At 41.3% G+C, this 26698-nt stretch overlaps 2 protein-coding genes across 2 annotated transcripts; both read left to right on the top strand.

Moving 5' to 3' along the window:
* The first annotated feature begins 555 nt into the window (after positions 1-555).
* On the top strand, positions 556-9183 carry ctsc (cathepsin C). The gene is made up of 8 exons (XM_083984599.1): positions 556-884; positions 1354-1499; positions 2724-2878; positions 5163-5318; positions 5793-5911; positions 7053-7184; positions 7610-7842; positions 7927-9183. The coding sequence occupies exons 1-8, from the start codon at positions 725-727 to the stop codon at positions 8191-8193; spliced, it is 1368 nt and encodes a 455-aa protein (XP_083840725.1). The 5' UTR covers positions 556-724; the 3' UTR covers positions 8194-9183.
* Positions 9184-9814: 631 nt separating this feature from the next.
* Positions 9815-19445, top strand: rab38a (RAB38a, member RAS oncogene family). The gene is made up of 3 exons (XM_083984600.1): positions 9815-10036; positions 14404-14684; positions 18479-19445. Exons 1-3 carry the CDS (start codon positions 9835-9837, stop codon positions 18632-18634), a joined length of 639 nt encoding a protein of 212 aa, XP_083840726.1. The 5' UTR covers positions 9815-9834; the 3' UTR covers positions 18635-19445.
* The last annotated feature ends 7253 nt before the right edge of the window (positions 19446-26698 follow it).

Consider the following 26698-nt stretch of genomic DNA (forward strand, 5'->3'; position numbering starts at 1 on the left):
ATACTGAATGGATTTCTTGTCTAATCAAAACAACATTTTTTGACAAGAAGTTAATTGGTGTGGCAGATCTATTTGAGAGGAAAAAAAACACATCAACTAATCAATTACAGACTATTGAACTCAGGTTACACCATGGATGTATTATATTAACAACCTGTTCCTTAAATGCTCAATTTCTTTACATCTACTGCGCATGCACCAACCTATCAGTCATATGACAAGGTAAACGAAACCAAAAAGCGAAGGAGATGTCTTCACTTAAATTTCACTGTGTTGTACTTCCGTGTTTGCTCGGTTTTGCTCGGTCGGTCCACAGAAACAACAAGCGAAGTGACATGCCATTAAAGTTTTAAATGACTCGAGCTGATTGTTGTGACAATAATCTCATGTTATTTCAGTAAAACATATCACTGAGGTCTGGTCATGAGTCTGGTTTAACCACAGAAAGCGTTAGCAGTCCGTTCAGCCAACAGTGCGCAGGCGCGTTGTGCTCTGCGGGGACTCATCTCGACGCGCTGCTGCTTTGGTAAAAGTTTCAGTTTGCATAAATAGCGGGCAGAGGACAGGGGTCAGGTCGACTCAGGAGTGTTGTTTAACTTTTGGGCTTCCAGCTGAAGACACCGACCTCCCTACGTAGCTGTCGAGGTGTGCGTGTGTCCTCTGTGTTTGTGTGTGTGAGCGCGCGTACAGGTAAGCTAAGCTAGCTGTGTGTGTGTGTTTAGAGATGAGGCTCAGCGGTGTGCTCGTGTGCGTGCTCCTGCTCTGGGTTGAAGGGTCCCGGGGTGACACACCGGCCAACTGCACCTATGAAGAGCTGGTGGGGACATGGGTGTTTCAGGTTTCCAAGGGAGGACACGACAAGACCGTCAACTGCTCCGCTGAAGGTAATAATAATAATCACAATGATGATGAGGAGGATAATAATAACACTAATACGACCCTTCATCACAGACATGACAAACTTCCCCCACATTGGACTGACTGGAAGCAGTTTCGCAATTTGGAGATCATGAGACATGTTGGGGCCTGTGGTGTGTGTGTGGTTTTCAGCTAAGATGGAAACTGCAGCAGCTGATTTCACAAATTACTTCCTCCTTTGTTTGAATGAAAAAAAAAAACCCTACACAAAGTATTTAGCTGTTTAATATGTCTTAACACGCACCTGTCCTGTGTTATGTTGCCTATTTCAATGTTTTTGTGCTACAGTTGTGGCCCTTGAAGATAAAAACAAGCTTTAAGCTCATCTTGGCTTTAGTAGGCCTACTGTATAACACTAATTTTAGAAATGAATGGTGTTGAACTATGCAGTGTGCAGTCTAACTAACACCTGTTTGTTTTGTTGTTTCCCTCCAGCCATAGGGGAGAACTCTGTTATTGTGACCCTGGAGAAACTGTCTGTAGCCACAGACGAGCTGGGCAACACTGGCTTCTTCACCATCATCTACAACCAGGGCTTCGAAGTGGTCCTCAATGGGTACAAGTGGTTTGGCTTCTTCAAGGTAAAAGATGAGCCCACATGACATTTTTTTTTATTAAAATCCTGTCATCTCCCAGATGCACAACTCAGAAAATCCTAAATTAGGTTAGTTTTTTTGCATCAGGTGCTGTTCATTGTCCTTGAGTCATAGCCTTACTCATCACAAACAAAATTAGATAAATAAAATGTCAAGTTAACCTTCTTACTTGTCAAGGAAGTTGCTTTTGTGTGTTATGCAGGTTATATTTTTAAACCTTCACTGACACTAAGGGGGGTTTAGTTTCCGTATTGCTCAGCATCCTGTTGTTTCATGCGATATGAATCTGTCTGTAAAACTTCATACAGGCTGAATCAAGTTGGAACTAACACTATACTCAAGATTAATGTCTTAGTCATGTGTTACATCTCATCACTCACATGACACTGTGTCATGGTCCCTTGGTCTGCAAAGCCACATTATACTTGTTCAACTTCCCCATTCTTTGGACTTGATTTAGCTTAGTGAGCCATAATGAGAACAGGGAGATTTTTCCTTTAAACTTGTGCAGGATCTTCTTTTTTTTTTAATTTCCATTTTCTGTTTTTAATTTAAAGCAGAAGTAAGCGATATTTTTGTGTTAATATAAGTCTTAAATAGTTACTTCCAACAGCAATCACAGTGTTTGGACTGAAACACGGGTCTCTCAGTCACTCTGCTCTGAGCCGAGGAGAAAACTTTTCTCGTATCCTACAAGTTTTATCCAATGAGGAGAGAGTACGGCATGAAGGGCTGTGTGTGCAGCCAAGGGATGCGCCTGAATGTGGCGACGTAGGGACGAGGACCAATAGATCCATGACGAGGGCGGGGGCTGCTAACTCCATCGGCTGACAAGACGTTATGGTGCGTTCAAGGCAGCCCGTAACTCGTGTATTTCCGACCTGTGAAGTCGTACCAGTTCGATCTGGTACGAGTTCACGGGTCGGAAGTTACGAGTGGCCGTTATAGTGACTTTCACAGGTAAAACAGGTCGGAAAAACACGAGTGGGTTGCCTGGAACGCTACAAAGTCGTGACTTGAAGCTGTAATTTACGGTTTCAAAAGCCTGCCTGGAACGCAGCATTAGCCAAAACGACCGGATCGCTTACTTCTGCTTTAATAATTCATAGTATGAGAATTGCACAGTTGCTGAGAATTTGCATGAAATGACAAGACTGGGTTGTATATTGGACCACAAGCCCTGATCCACTTGTCTCCCTACACTTTCAGTACACACAGGAGGGCACTAAGGTGACCAGCTATTGTGACCAGACCCTGCCAGGGTGGGTCCACGATGTCCTTGGAAACAACTGGGCCTGTTTTGTAGGGAAGAAGGTGAAATCAGTGACTCCGCGTACAGATTACCAACCACTTTTCAGCAGTGGGTATGTAAATTTGTGATGGCATGGCACATAACCAAAATGCAAAGTGGAGAAATGGGGCATGATCCAGATGTTAGTCGACTTGGGTACAGGGGAAAACCCGTATTTATTAAAAACATTTTTTTAAAAGAACCTTACACAATCTCTAATTTGTTTTTGCACCATTGTTTGTCTTATGATGTGAACTGGCAATTATGATATTTAAAAGTCTGATATTGCTGAAAGTGGTGTGTGTGAAATTGAATGTTCACTTTCTTGTCTTTGTTTCTGACAAAGTTGCTTCCTGCACTTTTGGCATGAATTTAAGTTTATTTGTAATTTCTACGATAAGAATATATTTGAAAAAAATATTTATCCGGCGCCACAGTGACTTGATCTACTGGTGAAGTGATTTAATCACTTGGTTTCCATTGTATTGAGAAATGTGTGTGAGACCACCATAAACCAACATGCTCAGTCATCACGTTTTTGCATAATGATAAGAATCCACATTATTTAAGCTTTAAACTCAAGTCTTATCTCCTTACAAACATTTAGCAGCTCTTTTAACTGCTCAGCATCCACTTTGAAAAACAACACACGGGGGCGGGGGGGTCAATTTGTGGCACTTTGTCTTGATTCTGTGGCACTGCGCCTCATATTGGTCTACGTATGGGAAACATTGTCATGGAAATGTTCATATACTCAATAGTTCAATTCAAAAAGTGAAACTAATACCTGATATAGATCCATGACACAGACTGAAATATTCCATGTCTTTATTTTGTTTAATTGTAATGATTATGGCTTATATTTAATGAAAACCTCAAAAAAATGTGAATATTACATCATCAGACCAATAAAAAATAAAAATAAAACGATTGTTTAATACAGGATTGTTGGTCTTCTAGAAAGTAAGTCCATTTTATATGCACTCAATACTTGGTTGGGGCTCCTTTTGCTTGAATTACTGCATCATTTCGGCGTGGCATGGAGACAAACAGCCTGTGGCGCTGCTGAGGTGTTATAGAAGCCCAGGTTGCTTTGATAGTGGCCCTCAGCTCATCTGCATTTTTGGGTCTAGTGTGTCTCATACCCCATAGATTCTCTATGGGCTTGAGGTCTGGCGAATTTGCTGGTCAGTCGAGCACAGTAACATCATGGTCATTTAACCAGCTTTTGGTGCTTTCGGCAGTGTGGGCTGGTGCCAAATCCAGCATGTCCATAAAGCTTGTCAGCAGAAGAAAGCATGCATGCTTTGAGACAAACTGTTTGTAAATATGAGCTGTACAAATACAATTGGGGAAAAAGAGGACTTTGGACCTCTGGGCAATAGTCCAGTTCTTTTCCTTAGCCCAGGTAAGACACCTCTGACGTTATCTCTGGTTCAGGAATGGCTTGACGCACTAGACCCAAAAATGCAGATGCTATCAAAACAACCTGGGCTTCCATAACACCACAGGCTCTTTGCCTCCATGCCACGCCGAAATGATGCAGTAATTCAAGCAAAAGGAGCCCCAACCAAGTATTGGGTGCATATAAATGTACATACTTTCCAGAAGTCTGATGTAATATTCAAATTTTTTGAGATACTGAATTTGGGGTTTTCATTAAATATAAGCCATAATCATTACAATTAAACAAAATAAAGACATGGAATATTTCAGTGTGTCATGGCTCTGCAGGTATTAGTTTCACTTTTTGAAATGAACTATTCAATTAACTTTTCCACGATATTCTAATTTATTGATGTGGACCTGTACTTGGTCGTATTGATCTGTAGGTAACACGTCCTTCACTTTAATTAATACCGAGTCCCACTAAAAGATGTAGGAGCCTTCCTGCATGATACTGGGTATGGCTGATAATGACTTGCATTGTACGAGCAGTGTACTACAGTACCCTCCCTGGGAAGCTTCAGTTAGGGGCAGATTTGTACTGGAATAATTGCAACACTCAAAGGAACAATTTATCCAAGTTTAAACTCTCAAATAATGTGTAATGCACTGAGGACCATACTGACTCAGCGATTCACACCAAAACATTTTTGCACCACGTCTTAGTGGACAATAACAAGGGTGCATATTCATATTTCACAAACTAACAAAAATAAAAACACTGGCATAACACCGTTCCATACAACACCACTGCACTGAATATCACTTGTTGTACTGGCAATTTAACTGTGTAACTTTATTAAACTGTCAGCTTTGACAAAATACACCTGTGATTCAGCTTTCAACACTTTTTTCCCCCCATCTGTTACTTTTTGAAATAACCTTGTGTTGTGACATAATTCACCCTGCAGGCTGCTGCAGAGACCATACAAACACAACCTGGACTTTATTGATTCCATCAACTCAGTTCAGCGTTCCTGGAAAGCTGTTGCCTACCCAGAGCATGAGCAGTACACTCTACGGGAGCTGCACTACAGAGCAGGAGGGCCGGCCTCCCGCATCCCAAGGTGAGTGTTTACCTGCATCCTGTTCTTCAGTACTGCCACACAGTAGTGGGGCAGATAACAGGGCATTTTATGACTAAAGCATGAATGAAACTTTTGTGCATTTTTCCACTAATCGTCCCATAATATATTACTGCAATGGAGAATAAAGGGACGATAAGTGGAAAAATGCACTAAAGTTTAATTCATGCTTTAGTTAGCTGAGGTCAATGACACCTAAAAGTCACCAGAGGTCAGACAGAAAGTGGTTCCACATCTGAAATCAAACCTTATGTAGATGAAATGCTGCAAGTTTCATGCTTTAGTCATAAAATGCACAATTAGTTTGCTTATCTTCCCCACTACAGACATGATGCTACTGCACATAAATTACTGCTTTGTGCTAATAACATTGTTTGTCTTTCTCTTGACTATTAGAGTATCAGTGTGATTTCTTTCTTGTGATTAAATATGAATGATCTTTCATTTTTACTACAGGCGTGTTCACCCTATGCCCGTGAAAGCTAATGATGCCAAGATGGCGGCAGGTCTGCCTCAGCACTGGGATTGGAGAAACGTTGACGGTGTCAACTTTGTCAGCCCCGTGAGAAACCAAGGTGTCATTTAAATGTCCTACAGAAGCCTGGAAACTTAATTCAACGTCCCAAAAGTCCACCTTAAACCAGTTGCTTTATTTTAACCTGTGAACACATGATATTAAAGATGTAGGTGCAGACATTATGAATCAGAAGCCTTGTGGGATCACCTTTTCACTGGAGCAGCTGTCGGTAAGAGCAGAGGCTGAACCGCAGCCCCTGCAGCTACTTTGCTTCCCTCTTGGCAGGTCTGCGTCAGCTCTCTGCTCTCTCCTTCTGTGTTTCTGCACAGCCTAGTGTGTGAGTGGAGAGATTATGTGTGCTGAGTGTCTGAGAGGGCCTCTGTAGGGCTGGGTTTAAGGATCTGGAGAGGGCTGAAGTGTTTCAATAGGAGACCTCTAAGCCACCGTACAGTGCCGTGGAGCTTATTTTCCTCTGTTATGAGCCAGGTGGATTTTGTAGGTTCCATTTCAGTTCACAAAAATTGGTTGGATTGAGGGGGGAAAATTGGTTGTTGCAGTGCTGACATGTGGGGACGTACAGATGTAATGGCACCAGCACAAATGAGGCCTTCATCATACCCTAGGGGAAAGCTCTTAACTCCTGTGCCATTGTTTTCTCCAGGAGATCTTTTATGTGATTGAAACATTAGGGCAGTGAAATGGCCACGCTAGCAGATCTCTAAATGACTGTAACACCTTATTAGTCTTGAGACCTAAGGTCTGGGACCTAAATGTAAACTGTTCCCATTGTCAGCCTGACTTGAGTCATTACTACTATTAAACCACGCTGCAGGGCCCCAAAGCCTCTGTGCTGTGACTTAATTTGTTTCTGCTGAGCATATTATTAAACTGGTCTCTCACGATGGATGTCAACCAATGGCTTTAATCAGTGCATCACTCTGACTCACTCCATTATTGTCCATTACAACAAATTCAGACAAGTGTACACAGGGAGGAACCGTTCAGTCGTCAGAATACATCACAGTAATGGTAATAATAACATGCAGAGTTACCAATGAGTTACCTGGATCTTATTTCAGGGTTGTTTGATTAGATTGCATTGGGTTGTGCAGGTTTTTCAAAATTGGGATTCACTGTATGCCAGCTCTGTGTTGTACAGCACTGTGATTTAACTCTACTGTCAATCTATTGTTTTTCAGCATCATGTGGTAGCTGCTACTCCTTTGCCACCATGGGAATGCTGGAGTCTCGCGTCCGAATTGTCACCAACAACAGTGAGACCCCCATCCTCAGCCCACAACAGGTGGTGTCCTGCTCTGAATATTCTCAAGGTAAACTTTTAATGGGAAGTTTGTCTCATCTTCTGATCACTAAACAGTTCATTTAATTTAAGTATTCCCCTGTGAGCTGCGCCGGAGTTAGACATTTCAAAGTACTTCTGTGTAGAGAAATTAGGGTTGCTTTCCTCCCTAATCAGTGCAAGTAGTTTTTTTTTTTCTTTATTTCTTTCAAAAAATGTGTCTTAATTGCCTTTAGAAACTCAACTGGTTTCATAATAACCCTGATTAGGCCATTTCTTGCCAATTATTCTGAAGAGTCCTGATGGTATTGACTTCATTAAATTTTTCCCTCTTGGACTACATTTTAACTTGTAAAAGTCACACTAATCTCCAGAAACACATTTTAACTTGTAAAAGTCACACTAATCTCCAGAAACATGACAAACGACATCAAACATCCATCTCCTCTATTACAGGTTGTGACGGTGGCTTCCCATACTTGATTGGGAAATATGCGCAGGATTTCGGCATCGTGGACGAGTCATGCTTTCCGTACATTGCAAGGAACAGCCCGTGTGGCGTCCCTCAGAATTGCGGCCGCATCTACACGGCAGAATACAACTACGTTGGTGGGTTTTACGGCGGCTGCAGCGAAGCAGCCATGATGTTGGAACTGGTGAAGAATGGGCCCATGGGAGTGGCTTTTGAGGTACAACAACTGCTCCTCAACTGATAATCCTTAACATATAGTATATGCATTCAGTGGAAGTAAATTGTCCCTCTCCTCTCCCAGGTCTACCCTGACTTCATGCATTATAAGGAGGGCATCTACCACCACACGGGCCTCGCAGACCCCTTCAATCCTTTCGAGCTGACCAACCACGCTGTGCTGCTGGTGGGCTACGGCCACTGCCACATGACTGGGCAGAAGTACTGGATTGTTAAGAACAGCTGGGGAACCACCTGGGGCGAGGACGGCTACTTCCGAATCCGCAGGGGAAGCGATGAGTGTGCCATTGAGAGCATCGCAGTCGCAGCCAAGCCTATCCCAAAATTGTAAACTCAGGATGAAATTGACTGAGTCTGAGTAGTTCAACTTCATTTTTTTCCTGTCAGTGTAGGCTAGGTGTTTTCAGTGTGTGCTAAAATCTAATGAGAAAAAAACACTCCCAGCAGGTGATTTCAAACAGGTGTCATATACTGCAGTGCATGAAAACTGACGCCATGCAAATGAAAAGCTATATACTAAAGTGAAGCCCACCTAAAACCAAAAGTAGCAAAGCACAGTAAAGTGTCACTCAAATGTGATGTGAGGTATTTGGTTGAAGTTTATTATATTATTGGTGGTATTTTGTTTCAACACATGGTGATCTGAGATGTAGGCAGTGATGTGACTCTGATGGAGCAGCTCAGCTTGCTCAGGAAAGCCATTGGTGCAACAACTAATGAGCGATGTCATCTAATAGCTACTATGTGGATACAATTCCACATTAGTTTAGAGTTTAAGTGACGCAAGAAAAGTGTTGACACAGACTATATGTATGTTTTTGTTTGTTTCCCCCCTTCTCTCTTCCTCTGATTTCAGCAATCACTGATCAGCTGCCTGTGAATCATTTGAGCTGTAACTGCCAACACACACAGACTTGGAATCAAAATGGATTGATTGGCACACACTGTGACAAATCATGATGGGTAGTAAATTGTAGCCTTAGTACTAAAAGGGAATTCATAACTGAGGAGTCAACATTTGTTTGTCTGTCAGATGCAGGACCTTGATTCTTTTTCTCAGGGAAGCTCAGTGGAGAATTGAAGTTTCTTCTGTCCTTGCATCAAATTGAAACCGGGACTGCCATGTTCCTCTGCGGGGTAGATTTGTAGCGTTCCCCACAGAGCTCTGGATAGGGATTTCTTGATTAATGAAGGGATGATGCTGACTGTAGTGTCTCTATTAAGACTCCATTTATGCACATGTTCTGATGCAAGCATTTGTTTTACATTGTATTGAAATTTGCACTTTTTTTAATCTGATGGAATAAAAACATAATTGGGATTTGGACTTTTTTCTTTTTTTAATTTTTGATTAATTGATATTTTCTTGGGTGTTAGATTTTTACATTTTTGTATCTCAGCAACCAGTTCTCACTCACACAAAGAGTAGTTGCAGCTAATGGCACCATCTCCTTCATTTGGCCAAATTCTCTAGTTTAATATCCATACATAATTTGATCAGGACAGTAAAGTGAACCAATGACTCACAGTGGAGAAAGGTATGTGTATTTATTCAAATGTTAATCAAGTCATTATGCATTTTCTTTCTTTTCCTTGTTACTCTTCATATATCTGACACATTCAGAATTTAGCTAGTTTAAAACCCATTCTATTGAATAAGACTGTATAAAAGATTTTCTACAGCCACTACTTGTATTACTTGGTGCAGACTGTAGACCTCGGTACAGTCTCAGGCTGCTCCCCTGCGTGAGTCACAAGGTCCAGACGTCTCTGCTCCACTTCCCTGTGTGGGCCGGGGCGTACCTCGCCTCCCCTTCCCTCAGCAGCAGCAGCAGCAGCAGCAGCTCCTCTCCTCTCTTCTCCTCTCCAGTCCCCTCCGCGCTCGTCCTGCCGCCCTGCCCCTGCTTCCTCTCCCCCGGGCCCTCTTCCTCTCCGGTGGATTCATGCTCAGCTCTCGCCCTCCTCGGTCGCCATGCAGAACAACCACCACAAGGAGCACCTCTATAAGATTCTTGTGATAGGAGACCTCGGAGTCGGAAAGACCAGCATCATCAAGCGGTATGTCCATCACAACTTCAGCCCCAACTACCGAGCCACCATCGGGGTGGACTTCGCTCTTAAGGTCCTCAACTGGGACCAGGAGACGGTGCGTCTGCAGCTGTGGGACATCGCAGGTACGGTCCCACTCTCAACACACGGATCACACCAAAAAACAAACAAAAACCTGTAAAAGACAAATAAGTACATATGATATTATATATCATATAGATATAAGAGTTTCAACGCAAGATAGTTTCACACTTAACTTTTCTCTAACTCCAACTTTACTCGTGACAGTTTTTCAGTTAGCCTGTTGAACATCTGCTATCTGTAAAAGAAGAATACACTAGAAGTTTGAATAGGATTTTTTTTTTTAATAAAAAAAGTAGCTCATGTGATAGGACAGCCTGCTCAAAATAGATTCGTTTATTTAGGGAAAAGTCTCTTTTTTGCTTGTTTAGTTTTGATTTTCAGAGGAGGCCGAAATGGGATTAATTTAGTAGAAAATTTAATAGTCTGAGTCTTTTGAACTTTCCTTTTTTGTCAAATTAATTTAAGGCTACATTTAAATAATCCATTAATGTTTGGGAGGAGTTGTAGTCCTGATGGAAATTATGTTCACATCTTTTTTTTTTCTTTCAAATGTTGCTCAATGAATCACTTCATAATCAAACAAGGGAGAGGTTGGTCAGTTTTCACATAGTTAATGTTTCCCATATCAGCTATCTCAGTAATGAATGAAATGAAAACCATGGACTGGAGTGTTAAATGAACAGAAGTCAAAGAATGTGAAACCTGAGGGATAAGACTGACATGTGGATTTGTGGCTTCCACAGGGTTTGGAGTGCTGTGATCCAGAAAATGAGCGTTTGATCATTTTGTCACAGTTGTTATTTAATCATTTCCATAGAGGAATTATGCTTATGGGTCATCCAAGCCTAATGTCCCTCATGTGCACCAGCTGACCTGCTGGCATTACTCACTTCACATCATTTAACTACGCATTTTTGCTATTACATGCCTCCTCCCATTTACATTACACACACATACAGAGAAGCCATGAAAGAGAGAACATTTCCTCTGAGTTATAACTATTATTTTATACATTTCATATTAAATAAAACCCCAACCTTTTATTAAGAAAAAGCTGCTTATTTCTATAGGGCACCACACTAGCTACATGTTAAATTACATTTATCATTTATCATCATTCAGACATAAAACAAGCCAGACTTTCCTCTCTGTGTGTCACATGACCTGAGGACAGAGCATCATGACACCACATGATATAACAGAGCTGTCATGGCAACATTCTGCCACATTATGACTTTTAATTTTTTTTATTTAATATTATGACCGGTGTATCAGCTGGTTACTTGGGCCTAAAAATGACATCACACAGAGGTGCAAATACAAGCATGTTTATTATGTCATATTTGAAGCTCTAAAACTAGTTTGAGGACAAATATACACATCGCCTTTATGTAAATTTACACAACCACATATCCACACATTCATTTGTCACATAACCTCACATACATTCAGTCAGTGGCAGTGGTTTCTCTTCTGTAATAGGCTTAACTCTGTGGCCTCCTGCCTCTGTGGTACTCTTAGTGGAAGGGTCTGTTTGATAATAAGATGGAAGTGTACATGGAAGAGAATGGAAATGATCTTCTCTCTTGTGAGCCTCGACTGCTTTGACTGCCCTGAGCGAAGGCAGAAATCAGAAATAATGCCGGCTTTTGACTGCGACGCTGTTGGGTAAGATAACAAACCTAAAGCCTTCAGCGGTCTCATCTCACATGAGTGTCGGCTGAGGTTTAGACGAATCCTCTGACCTGCTGCTCTCTCCCCTCCTGTGCGCCCTCTCCAGTAAGCGCAAGCAGTCATGTGTCTAAAACTCATGTGAGGGAGATTTGAGGCCCAAGTGCTTGTATACAGAAAGCTTTTATTGTGAGGGAGTGTCTCCCTCAGAGAAAACTGCTATATGTCTCATACTGTATGTGCTCCTGACAAAGGTCCTCAGGTTATACAAGTCCTGAGGGGAGAAACATAAATTACCTAATTCAGATGAGCTCTGTCTATTACAGTAAAATCGGCTCCATCGTTAGTGAAAATTATACTAAATAAACGAACCTGCAGAAAATTATATCTTTTTGTTTTTGCATTTTACTGTGGACTCAAGTTTTCTCACGCCACAGATGTCATAACTCACTTGTTCCTGAGCATTTTCCCAAGACAAATAGCAACTTCAGCTCTTCTATTTCTGTCTGTGACTGGTGCCGCCATGGCGACGGGGTATAATCTGCACGGCCTATACATGAGATGTGAGTTAAGTGGGTTTTTTGGCTATTATGGGCTGTTGTTATACAACAAAATCACTTAGATATACATGATGAGCTGTAGAAGTCTGTGGCTTCAGACTGTACGATTGAGGAAATCCAGATGTTTTGGGCATTGACTCATCTCAAATGAATTACAGCCACATTTCATCACTATTAATGAATCCATTCATCTTCCTACCATGAGGACTGTGGTCTTACATAAACTCATTGTCAGCCAATGTTAAACAGATTTTGTTATTTCACATAACAGCTTTGTGAACTTGTGTTTATGTCTGTGTCTTGTCACTGGTGTGAAGTTGGCAAGGCTCAGGTTCAAACAGATCGCCACATTTTGCTGGGCAACGATCATGATTTATGACAATACAAATCAAAATCTGATAACGACCATGAAGTTGTTTTCTTATGTAGCCAGTCCGCTGTCAATCAAGTCCACTGATTCCATCAGTTTTTTTAAAACTAAGAATTAGATTAGAGTAAGTGACTTTTTTCTGAACTCTAACTTAAATCTTTGCCCCTTAAAGTAATGTATAATGTTAAGGTCATATCTTGTGGAAATATAAAGTGGTCCTGAGAGTTCAACACACCGCAACTTTAGAAAAACATAAATTCAGAAAACACCTTCATTAGCTTGACAGCGCATGTGCTGCAAAAACTCACAGAAGTGTTTCTGAGGACACAAAATAGTGACGGACCGGGCTGTTATGCTATTAAAAACAAGCAATAATATATGAATCATGCAATATTGACGCTATAATAAATAAACCAAACAAACTTACCTTTTTTTCCAAACATCAGTAACAGGAAGTCATTTTCATAACCTCTCAAGTCGAGAAGCATTAAACAAAAGTGACCCATTGTCTGTTGCTTTATTGTGCCCCTGGAAACTCTTGTTTTTTGAAGCAGATGTGTTTCAAAATTGTGTTTCTGAATTTGTAGTGCATTTGTGTCTTTGCATGTGTTTTCTTAAGTTTCACTATGTCCTCTATAAAATTATTACCTGATATGTTTGAGGTAGCTCATACAGAAAACTGAAAACAGTTTTTCACTTGGCATGTAATAATATATTACAATTCATCATATTGTAACACAAGCCTCTACTCTGTGAAAATCTTCGTCCTTGAACCAGACACACACGCTGCCAGCTGTTCCACACTGGAGCCTGAGCTGTGATCCACCTGTGCAGCAGAGCGAGTGAATAGATAATGTAAATGAACACAAACTCCTCTCCTCCTCACCGCATCGCAACCTGCTGCTTTGGTTGTGGGTGAGTCCGTCCGCAGGGTGAGAGTGTCTGTCAGGCTCCAAGTGAGACTGCAACGGTGCAGATGGTGCTGATGGTGCTGCGGCAGAACCCATGGATGGGAAAATCAGAGTGGATACAACATTCCTGCAGAGCTTATCGAATTAATTTTACCCTCAGGAATTTTTACAGAGAAGTTCAGAGGCAGTCGTACACAGACACACACTCACATACACACTAAAGACACCTCTCTCCGTCTCCCCTCCTGGCTCTACTGTATCTGTGTCTGCATCTAATCCCTCTCTTTCTGCTGCTCTTCTGACTGTAAAAACATGCATGTGAATGAGTGTGTGGAGGTACGGAGGAGGTGAGGTATGTAGAGAATGTGTGCGTGGTGACATATCGGATTGGAGTGTGAAAAAATGAGGGAATCAGATAACTTGTTAAAAGATTGTGTCTGCTCGGTGCCAAAGTGACTCTGCCTCGCATCTGTCTCACTGTCTGTGTGGCATCATGCAGGTGATCTCCAGTGAAGGGGACCAAATGAAAAGAGGAATTTGTCTATATGATCAATATAAGTCTGAAAATTTTACCATACCAAATGATAATGCTTTTTTAGGAGTCAGAGTCAGTTTATTTGCCATTTGCAGAAGGAGACCGCATTGGAAAAGGATTTGCAAGAGTACAAGCAGGAACACTTAAGACAATAAGACAATAGACAACATTGTTAATAAAACAATCAAGTAAACAGATACAATAAATAGAAACAGTAAAATAAAAAATGGACAATTTGCCCCCATGGATAGGCTTATGATGGTCTGACTGTAAATCTGTATCTCTGCTTGTGTGTGTCAATCGTTAGGCTATTACATTATTAGCCATTATTACATTATGAGTTGCTACATGTGTCTTCCAGGTCAGGAGAGGTTTGGCAACATGACTCGCGTCTACTACCGTGAGGCCATGGGAGCCTTCATCGTGTTTGACGTCACAAGGCCTGCTTCCTTTGAGGCCGTCACGAAATGGAAGGAGGACTTGGATTCCAAACTGACACTTGCCAATGGGAAACATGTGGCCACTGTGCTTTTGGCTAATAAATGTGACCAGGGTCGGGACGTACTGACTAATAACGGAATAAAGATGGAGCAGTTCTGCCAGGAGAATGGATTTGTGGGATGGTACGAGACGTCTGCCAAGGTGAGAAAGATGGGACACGTCTACTCACATGCACTCAACACGCACACACACACACACACACAAATACAAATCAGTAAAATAGTAAGCAAGAGGGTGTTGGGAATACGAAGACAGGCCTTCAACAGGAGCTCTGAGGTTCAAACCTCTGCAGCAGGCGTGTCCTTTCTGCTGAAATGTCCTTGAGATGCAACTGACTCCCTGCTAGCTCGGCTGTATCAGACCCACCACGTGATCATCCTGTGGAGATGCCACCGCAGAGGCACATTCAGGATGTGGAGAAATCCTTTAAAAGTGCTGAGTTTAACAGGCTCTCAGTCTGTTGAGTATTTGCATCAGAATAAAGCCTCCGTCTCCAAGCTCCACTGCGTTTTCACAGAGCTGTCTCACAACCCACATTCCTCCCGTGGTTATCCCAGATCAGCTGCTCTGGCATCAAGTGCTCATCGTACAGACGGGATGTGCATGTAAATGTATTGGTCCAGTGTTTTCCATTGACTGGCACAGATTTCATATTTTCCCTTGTAAAAGGGATTACTTGTCTCCATGTCAAGAGTTAGATCAGAAGGGTCCATTAAACATAAATTAGGAGCCAGTGGCAGGTTAGCTTAGCATCATACAAAGGTTGGAACTTTGTGATTACATGAGTTAACCTTCAGTAGGTGTTTGATACTGGTGTTTCAAACCCATTAAATGTTCACAGTCTGAACTGGACAAGAGCAAGAAGATAAACAGATGGACTGAAACAAAAGTTTGAAGCTTATAAAAAAGTTTAAATAAATAACAGTAAAGGTACAGTATGATTCAGAGCTCATCGACGCAGACAGAAGTGTAGTGGTTCTCAGCTGATCTGAGGATTCGCCCACCTACACACTAACACACTGACACACCAGCACAAGCCCCGATTATAGCAGCTAATGTGGAGCAGGAATCTCACAGCTGGACAGCAAGAAAGGGAAAACAGACTAAGACGTGCACATAAACACACACACAAACACACGTGCATTCAATCCTTTAATTGATCTATGTAGGGGAGAGTGGGGTAATGTGAGACACCGGGTAATGTGAGACACCCCCTATATCTAGAAAACGGAACACATTTATGGTCATGTGACCATTATGTTTTCAAGCCCCTTCCATTTCCCCATGGCCATGAAGAAGAGGACCTCATGATGCTGTGGAAAGCATGTTTTTTTTCACAAAAATATGATTTTTGCATGTAAAAGTAAATTTTCTTGCTGTCAACTTAATCAACTGTTGTGCCAAAGCAAATTAATTCAGGTAGAAAAACTTATATGATACATGATGATGAACTACCAACACATAAAACCATGTGATGATGCTGGCTGAAAATTAGCCTGAATTTCTAAGAGAGGTAGTTTTTTCTAAAATGGGGGTGTTGGGGTAAAGTGAGACAAATGCTGCGGGGTAAAGTGAGACCATGGATGTATTATAATAAATCCAAGAGTGAGACTGTGAGCACACCACACAAAGATTTACACTAGAATTTCGTCCCCCAAGCCAAAAATCTCGCGTGATCAAACATGATCTGTAGCCACACTGCTTTGTTATGATGTGCTCTTCAGTCAGCTCGCTTAATATTGGTTACATTCAATTTTAGTCACATTCCACTTTGTCGGCTCCCCACACATACAAGAGGACTTTTGATCGAAATGGTCACAATTGTCGGGTCCTACAATCTGACCTCCAGACTATCTAACTGGTTCTATCTGTCATTTGAATGTTAATTAAAACATTCTGTGTTGTATTTGATTTTGTTCTTGAGTTACTTTGTGATTAGAAAAAAAAGTGCTCAATTGACCAATCCCCATGATTCTGTTACTAGTCCGACATTAGTTTTGGGAAGTGTCGTCAAGCTAGCTGACAGGACTCTAACTGTTACAACATGTGTTGTTATGGTAGTTTCAGAGTGGAAAAAGTAAGTAAGTGGATCAGTTTACCCCCTTAATCTCTCTGGTTTGTCTCAGTTTACCCCTGCGCTGGGGTAAAGTGAGACACAAGACCACTTTTTCTTTAAAACAATCATATTTTCACTGTCCTTCGTCCTGAATACATTCTGATAATTTCCATTGCTAGGAAACATCCTGAATTAATGGGAAATGTGTAAATTTTACTGATAAATCATTTTAGCTTGCTTAGAGGGGAGCAAATGTAAAAAGTGTCTCACTTTACCCCACTCTCCCCTACAATACAAAAGTTTATAAATGTGGCCATTTGGGATTTTCTCCTGAGAACCAACCGGAGAAACTGAGCAAGCAACAGGTGATGGATGCAGCTAGAAATAGAGGTGACCAACTGCAGTGAGACAATGATAAGGGCAGCTGAGAGAAATTGAGAATTTAAGCTGTTGAAATTGAGGCAGAAAATCAGTGAAGGAAGTGAGGGCCTTTACTTCAAAGCAGCAGAAACCAAAGTCATGTGACTTTCATTGGAAATTATACTGTAGCTGGTCACACAGTTGGAGCAAGTATGTGATAAAAGTAGTAATGTCATACAGGATTTGCAAGTAAGTGTAATGATAAATATCAGCAGAAAATAGTACACAGCATTTCTTTTTCAGCCAAACAACACAACAACTGTGATGGATATGCTGTCTATGCATGAGGATGCACAGAAAATAAGTGAAGCTGGCTGTTGTTGTTAGTGGTGTTTCTGTGTGTGTGTGGTTTAGAAGATGTTTTTCTCCAGATCTAAAGATAAGGATGACATATGACGACGTGACACGCACACAAGGATTTGTGTGAGAGTTTCAGGGTGCTGCAGACGGCACAGTGTCACATTCTACTGAGCACGCTCTTAGATCTCCTCTGCTCCTGCAGCAAAGAGTGTGTGAGTACGTGCAAGTGTGTGTGTGTGCGTGTGTGTGTGTGTTTTTCAACAGTAATTGTTGCTCGTTCTCTCCTTGTGTGAACCCCACCCAGGGTCATTTCTGTAGTTTTCTCAGCTGTCAGCGCTGGTCCAAGTCGCTCTAAATCCTTGGAACGGGTGCTGTCTAATCTCTGGGTGTTGTCAATACTGGACATTTCAGCTCAGACAGTTTCACGCCGATTGTCATGTAGCTCTCCAAAGTTGGCTGTAATAAATGGGCATCCGGCCTGGTGGCTGTGTTACACACCATATAACCACAATCTTACTTTCTCCAGACCTTCACTTATGTATGTCTCCCATCTTTCTACACCCTGCTCCCTGTATGTATCCAATCAAGGCAAAATCCTCTAAATAACCTTTGGTAATGACACAATGAAAAATATAATTGCAGAAAAATAACACTCTCAGTAAAAATCAAGTGCAGTGGTGCGAAAGCTATGTATACTTGTTGCTAATTTGCAGTGTAAAGGGAACAGAGGAGAATGAGAAGCACTTCAAAGCATTTATTTCTAATAATTCTAGATAATTATGTTGTTAGCACACTTTATTTAAAACATTATAATACCCAGGCTACAGTTTGTTGAAATAACTTTAACTCCAGCTACTCAGCTGTCACAGAAAGCATTCCTTTGGGTATTATTTGCAAGAGGCAGAATATTTGAATGAGTATAATGCTGAGAATCATTGGATATGATTTGGGTTTCAATCTGCATTTTCATGCTGGATGTGACTGTTCAATTGGTCTAAAGTGAGGAGGCCGTCTTTGTGTGCAAGAGCATGTAAGACAATATGATTTAATGACTGATGCACTAGATAATTCGCTGATTTATTTCTCTTTTTGGTTTTTCCCCCTTTTCATACTCCCACCCCTCTTTCCGTGTCTTCCTCTACCGTTTCCTACTCTTCAGGAAAACATCAACATCGATGAAGCGGCCAACTGCTTGGTGAAGCACATCATCTCCAGTGAGAAAGACATGCTCCAATCAGAGGTCCCCGACACCGTCACCCCCCAGTTAGACAAGGACAAAGGTGGGACATGCTCCTCCTGCTTCAGATCCCAGTAACAGCTCCTGACAGCTGGACGTCCTTTTTGTATCTCATTACACACAAAGGCGGGGTTGTCTGTGAGGAGGAGAAGGAGAACTACTTTGGCTGTTCCTGAGGAAGAGTGTATGAGTGTCAACAGAGAGAGAGAGAGAGAAAGAGGGAGGGAGGTGGTTGCAGCTGTGTGTAAGAGCTGAGGTCATCTTCTAGGAGGTGACTTCAAGCCTTGACACTGCCACTTTGGTTACCATGGAGACACAGGTAACGAATACATGCACAGAAAGTTTACAGCAAATTTCAGCATATCTGTGGCGAAGGTTTATCACTGTTTAGATGGTAGCTAGCTGCCTCTCTTTCTCCCTCTTTCTCTCCTTTCTTCTCTTTAATTCTCTTGGCCACTCTTTTTCTCTGCCAGAGTTTCTTTCTCCTCAACTCACCTCATACCCAAAGCTATTAACTGTCGGCCCTGATAACACTACAATTACATTATATTGTTTCCTTAGAACTGCGTTCATTGTATTTGACATGCTTCTTTTTGTGGCACTGTCCTGTGGGGCCAGTCCTTTGTTGTCCTCTGTTATGTACAACTGGCTCCAGTAATGTGATGTACAGCAGATTTTACTCATGTAATTAAAGTGCCTTTTCTAATACAACCCATTTTATTTAATGTCTTAAATAGATATATCACTATATATTTAATTTATAAGTGCACTTAAAAGGTATATGTATAACAACTTTCATCTCTGACCTATAGGAATCAACTCATTTCCATGACAACATATTGAAACCTTTATGACAAGCATTGTGTATGTTGAAGAAAGCATTGTTAAAGCAACGTCAATGTTTATTTTTTCCATTTAAATGAAATGGTTTTATATAAATGTTCAATATTTGTAATATTTGTAATTATGGCATAAATGCTGATACATATAGAAACTTGTATATAGGATGACACATGTTATAGAACCAAAGTCGTATCCAGTTCTCAACATCTTCATATGAATAAAGCATAGCTTTACTGATCTGCTGTGTGTCTGCATGTGGATTTCTCTTGTCATGTTTTCAGAAGTACACTTTCAGGTGTTTCCAAGCTGACTGGCCTCATGTTTGAAAGTGGGTGGAGCTACAGGTTGTCTACACTACATTAGAGTGTAGACAATCCACCCCATAGTAGTCTGGGGCCGTTGACTCGCTGTTTTGGTAGGAAACGGATCCAGGGCGAGAGAGACAGACCTTTCCTTCAAAATAAAAGCACCAAGCTAATAAAATGCGGTAAAACTCTTTAATTTAAGGAATATAATTTACAAGAAAGTCCCCGAGCCATTAAGTTAACATTTTGCTTTTATTGTATTACAAGTTAATGTTTATTTTATAAGTTTTATGTTGGTGAATACTTTTATTTTGGTGAATTTGGTGATTTTGGTATCCGCTACAGACGGGAACCAGAATGCAGACTAATTGGGAGGTAACTGACACCAGGCTCTTCGCTTGTCTGAAGAGCCTGGTGATGTGAGGCTACCCCATATATATATAAGAAGACTCGATGACTCACCTGACGCTGTCGCCCAATGACACAGTGTCACCACATGGCCGCCACCTTGGTTCAGTGAACTCGCTTCCTTAGACCGATTTTCAAATGCTGTCACGTTTCAATGTGACATAATGTTCTATAATGTTACTTTCATAGAAAAGTACACAATTTAAATTATTTGTAATTTTAAATTTAAATCTATTGGAAACTGCACCATAGGCTTAATGCTCTGTGGGAGTGAGTTCACTGAACCAAGATGGCGACCATGTGGTGACACCGTGTCATTGGGCAGCAGCGTCAGGTGAGTCATTTCAATTCAGTTCAGTTCAGTCATCTAGTCTTAATCCACCTCCTTGGTCCACACCGTCCTGAGAGGAGGTCTAATCAGTGAAAGTGAAAACATCTGTGTGAATGCACAATCCTCTCCTTCACAATTCAACCTTCCTCTACAGTTTGTGTTTCACCTTCACATGATAAAAAAAAACAACACAAAGAAAAAGGATGTGATCAACCAGAACCTTCACAACCAGTCAGGTCAGTGCCTATATCAAACTGTTCTCTAACAAAGTGCAAGACGAGTTAAAGGTTTTTCTCTAGGTTCCCAACATAAAAATAAACATTGTCAGAATCATCAGAAACATTTACTTCAAAATTCTGTCAAATATAAGATGAAGAATGAAAAAACACTTCTTGACCAACAGCAAAAAGCTGTTAGTGTCTCAATTTTGCAGAATAACATCAGTGAGTTAAACTGTAAGGACTTAAAGCAGCAGATGTAGGATCAATCTATCTATCCCAACTCTACACATGTGATTAAATGTTCACATTGCTCCCTCTCTTTACTCTTGCCCTGCTGCTGGTATTCTGTTTTCTATAACCACTATATATGTTTTACTGATCACTTGCTGATACACTGAATATCTGATTTAGTATAGAAGAAAGGTCAGTTGTTGTTTTTTCAGCTCGGTAACCTGCCCCAGACCTACCATGTGACTCAGCCAGGCAGCACAACATACCGCTGGAGAGCTCTGGCACAGGCCTACACATTAAAGGTCACCACATAGCCTACTTGGTTTCATATGTCAGCCTGAACAACTTCGTACAAACAAAAAGCCAGCAACACTCAGTGTCCTTCATGTATCTTTAATTACACACAGGTACAGGCAACTAAACACACAGACCGGTTTCGACGGCTGTCTTCTTTTTTTGAGTGTTGCGTGTTCTTCCTTCTTTTTGAATTGAGCCTGAACAACTTCACCAGCAACTTTTCCATGAGCTGATTTGTCATCACTCTGTCAAAAATAAATAGCACGTCAAATCCCTGTGGTAAAATAAAGGTAATCCCGAAGAAAGACTCAGATCAGGGTTTGTTTATGCTCCTAAAATCCTGTCTGCAAATTTGATTAAGGTTTTGCTCAATATAAAATTTCACCGTAGCTACTTTCTACGCTGAAACATTACTGTCCCATCAGCCAACCTGTTATCAGAGTTGGCTGATAACAGCAGGCCTCTTCCTCAGACAGGAACTCAGATTAATTATTGCCCTTTAAAGATAACAATTTGTGCCTCGTTTCACACCGCAGTTTCTTTTTTTTTGCCCTGAGGGACGAAGACACAATCCATTATTTAGTAGACTCTCTGACGGATATCGGTTTAGAGGTTAGGTCGTGCACTGGAGAGAGTCGGTGTCGCTCTCACTAATTTGTCATAATTGGATCTGATTTTCAGCATTGATGCAACAGTTTCTGAGAGAAAACACAACAGGGTGGAGGCAGCGGGTACAGAGGTTATACACACACAGTTGTGTGGGAATCTCTGTGCGACAGAAGCCAACCTGTTTTCTCTGCACACCCACACACACATACACAGAGATGATCAGAAGATTTCACAGATTTATCTTTCGTTCACTGCTGGTCTCTAAGGCAACAAGCTGCCAAGAGAGTCGTCGTTTTGTTTCTCTTTACTTACGGGCCCTGTCCTTGTAGTTCTTGATATCCTTTCCCATGTAACAGGGAGAAGGAAAAAAGAGGGAGACAGAGAAAGAGTGAGAGAGGAGCCGTAACAAGGGACTATAATCACAAGACTTCTCAGTCATACAGGATAAAGAGGAAATAAGCTGCACGTGATTTCAGGATGACTTAAAGTATTTCTCCCCCCCTCTTACACACACACACACACACACACATGCACGCACACACACAGAGATGAATGTGTAGACACACAGCTTGCCTGTCAGTACCATCACCGTTATTGTGCTGTAAACTGTATTACTGTAAATATTTGCAATAGCCTTTTATAACTTTGTATGAGGAAATGCGTTATAATCATGTGGTAAGTCCGTAAATGCATGGAAATTCAGCTGCTTGTTCTCAAGTGAGAAATCACCTGTAATAGATTAAGTTTATTCATCTTGCTGCGGTGATACATAAGTATAAACAATAAAAATCTTATGAGAATGGCAATAAAACAGCCAGAGTGAAAATACAGGGCCTGAGCTCAGATGTAGTGCTACTATATGGTCAATAAACATTGAGGGAGGTGTTGGAAGTGAAGGCTGTGGCAGGCGTACTCTGGCTGTGAATTAAACACACACAGTAAAAGGGAATCAATAGCGGCAGCCAGGGGAGACTCTGGATGAATGAAAATGGAGGCTGTATCTCCAACTTTGATCGATAAATGTGTTTGTTTGTCTGTACGTGCACTAATCTCGTTGTGTTTGTGTGTGCGTGCGTGTGTGTGTTTGTGTGGATGAGTGTGAGTGTTAGGCCTCACAGCAGCAGAAGTCTTAGTGAGTTTTAAATGTGGTGGAGTGCTATGAGGAATATCAAAAGCGTACACTGAATGACTCACTGAATGATCATTCACAATCAGCTTGGCGCTTGGCTGGAGAGAGAATCTGTTTTAACACCAGACACACACACACACACACACACACACACACACACACACACACACACACACACACACACACACACACACACACACACACACACACACACACACACACACACACACACACACACACACACTACATCAACACAACTACTAATATCCAACTAACTAACCAACTAATAACACTTGAATTTGTTTACAATTCCATGAGCTATTGTGTAGGCTTCATATTGTTTTTGCCATCAGTATCAATACTTTTTAGATGTGAAGGCACTTGCAGGCTTGTTGTTTAAAAGCAGTGTTTTGTTTGCTTTGTATGGGGCTCTTCAAATGTCATTGCAAATTAGTGCATATTCACTGCGATTGAAAGTGGTGATTCATGTTTCAGTGTAGGCCAACTATTTGATTCATCTAAAGTGGTAATGCTAAAATTAGGCTGAACCGATGAAATGAATCAAGCGTTCGAGGAGGATGTAGAAGGATACAGGATGAAACGGTTATCTGGAGGAATCCCAGTGATGTGTCATCATTGTTCTGCTTCAGCACCCTGAGAATTTGCTGCACTCCCCATCCAATCAAGGGCCAGCATGTTCAATAAAACGAAGCACTATGCACATGATCACGGCTGGAGGTCATGCTCTGGAAAACATTATTGCCAGGTGCAGCTCTCTTGCCCTCAGATGAACTTCACTGCTGGTGAAATGCAGAAGCAAACACTGTTCAAAAATTGATTGCACTGCCAGCTGAGCAAAAAAAAAAACCCCAAAACAATAATACACCCCGAGCAGCCCCTCACTGATTGGAAAGGTTGTTCAGAGAGCAAAGAACTGCCCCTGTGGGTTTTTTGTCTAAATCACAAAAATACATTGAACAAAAATATAAACGCCATACTTTTGTTTTTGTTCCCATTTTTCATTCATATTGTGCTGTGTGATAAAACTGCACATTTTTAGAGTGGCCAGCCGAAGGCACACCTGTACAATAATCATGCTGTCTAATCAGCATCTTGATATGTCACACCTGGTGTATGGCCTGTATATTTTTGTTCAGTGTATATGAGAGCTATGTCTCTGTCGGCTCCCACACTGTGCCTGCACCGAGCACCACATGGGCCAAAAAACAGGGCATAATTAATATTAGGAGTTACTGCGTGAAGGTCGTTGAAGGACAGACATGGTATGACCTGTTTTTGTTTCTCTGCTTCCTGTTTGATTGACAAGACGTGTGGGTCTGTGGGCTGAGCCTGTATAAAAAAGGTCCTTGGTTCTCCACCTCACCGCTGCTGCAACAGGGTGGAGGAAGGTGAATTGCATTCTGTGTTTGTGTTCAACTTATATATATGTGATGACATCTGGCTGAGTGGCTTCAGGATTTTGCTATAATTATGTAATATTATCTATGGATCGGCACATAGCTCATTAAAAAGGACAGGCAGTGTTGTATTAGTTTCACCTGGTTAACTTTCACTAGAAAAACACATTTTTGAACCTTTTGAAAGAGAACATAATGATATGACAACAAGATCTGCTTATGGGTTTAACAAAAGAAAATGAGAAGGGAGATCATCTGTTTAAAAAAAAAAAAAAAGACCTGAAGATATCAGCACATTGAAGGTGTGTAGTTTAATTTGAAGTCATGTTAGGATTTGACTGTATACACAATTAAAAATGTTCAGTGTTCTCTCTGCACTAAACCAGCTATTATTAATCCACATTGGAAGCACAGGACAGGGGGCAGATGTACTGTACACAACACTGCACACTTAAAATACATCAGCAGGTTTTTAATTCTGTGGCTTGAAACAGCAAACACAAACTCCACCACCTCAGCTTAATTGGATAACTAACTGGTTTGAAAACTTGGCAACATCCCTGTCCCACAACATCAGAGACTGATATAGCCTGTTTTGTATTTGAACAGACTGTGTTTCGATAAGATGACACAGTGACTCAGCGATTAATGCAGTCAGTCATACAGCAAGAAAAAAAAATAGAAACGCACTGATTAATGTGGTAGACTGAGGGCTCGATCGATGTTACCCTTGCAGACAGTTGACCTTTTTAGGATGTTTCACTGCTTTCCACCAGTGCAAGCTCAGAGTGGCTCAGCCCTCCGTCACAAACAAAACAAGAGGTGTGTGAGAAAATAAATTTGCAACATCTAAGGTTGTTTCTCTCCCACCAAAAGTTTTTCAAGATGAGTGATGACGTGAATGATGTGGGCTTATCTTATCTGATCTTGTGCATTCATCTCAGAAATGCAAAACACTTCAGTGTTCACACCCCGGTTGATTACTAAGATTAAATATAGCACACATGCTGGGAGCATTTTAAGAGGTTGTACTTACACGTAAGAGCTAAAATGTGCAAAATTGAGTATATCATGTCTGCATATCCACCCTGGGGGATGTTTTTCTTCTGTTACAAAGCTTGTTTCGGTTTGGTTCAATAGAACTGACTTCCCAGACCACTGTTGGTTTATCAGTGATAATGTGGACAGCTCTGCTCTCCTGGCAATCCCAGTTCAGCACCTTGGACAGCAATTGTGACACACTTCAGAGCAGAATGACAGGAATGGGGCTGTGGGTTTCCAGCAGGACATGTATTAAACCATATCCTGCTGTTAATTGCTGCTGTTGGGTACCAATTGGATGCCCCAGCTGGATGATGCCACATTGTCCTCTGCAGAAACAATAGGACTCTTTCTTGTCACCGTATTGTTCAACATGTCCAGCTATTGTCACAAAGGGAGAAAGGCTTGCAGATGCCAGAATAATTTATCACATTTATAATACAGATTTAATGGTTTCCACTTGAGAACACTCTGCTCAGGAAGTCGATCGCTGCTGCTGTGTTTGCCCCTTGAATGGGTGATTTTGGCCGACCGTGTGTGTGTGTGTCTATGTGTGTGTGTGTCTAGCGGGAAAATGTTTGCTGGCTTTCTTTGCCTTGGCAGGGAGATGGTTATGTGGGATATTGGTCAGCAATGTCCTTCCCCTCTGTGCCAATTATCTCTCCTCTCGTGGATGTGCATAGAGCATCCATGATAATGTGACCTTGTGCTGAGTGTGTTGCAAGTTTGTTATGCAAGATGTTGTGTAGACCACAGCAATAAGTGACGGTATATTCAGTTCAACAGCTGCGCTCCTCTCTGTGGTCCTTTATAGCGGTATCTAGCAGTGCATGTGTGACAATACACACCAACAAACACAACCCCACCACTCACTGCACTCTTTCAACACACATCATGTAGCTACACAAACACAATGACATCCATGGGAAACCAGGTTAGACTAAACCAGACTACTTTTTAGGCCTTTTCTCGAAAATTGCATATCCATAATAAAATGAGTATATCTCTGCAACCACAAGGTCTATTTGAATACTTTTGGTGTCATAGTAAAGGGAAGAAAATGAGGAATTGCTGAGATGTGTAAATTTCAGTATATCTGTCACTGGTGAAGAGTAAATGAAGATGACACAAAGAAAAAAATTAATAAAATTAATATTTGCCTTAAAAAAAAATCATATTTTTGATGAGTGCCCTTTAGAATAATGCTGATGAAGCTCAAACTCTCTATAAACCATTGTACAACATGTGAACGTTGTCTCTGCAGTGGTTGATTCTGATTAGCTAATTGAAGCAGGACAAAATTATTGAG

This window comes from Trachurus trachurus (genome assembly GCF_905171665.1).
Source record: "Trachurus trachurus genome assembly, chromosome: 13".
NCBI lineage: Eukaryota > Metazoa > Chordata > Actinopteri > Carangiformes > Carangidae > Trachurus > Trachurus trachurus.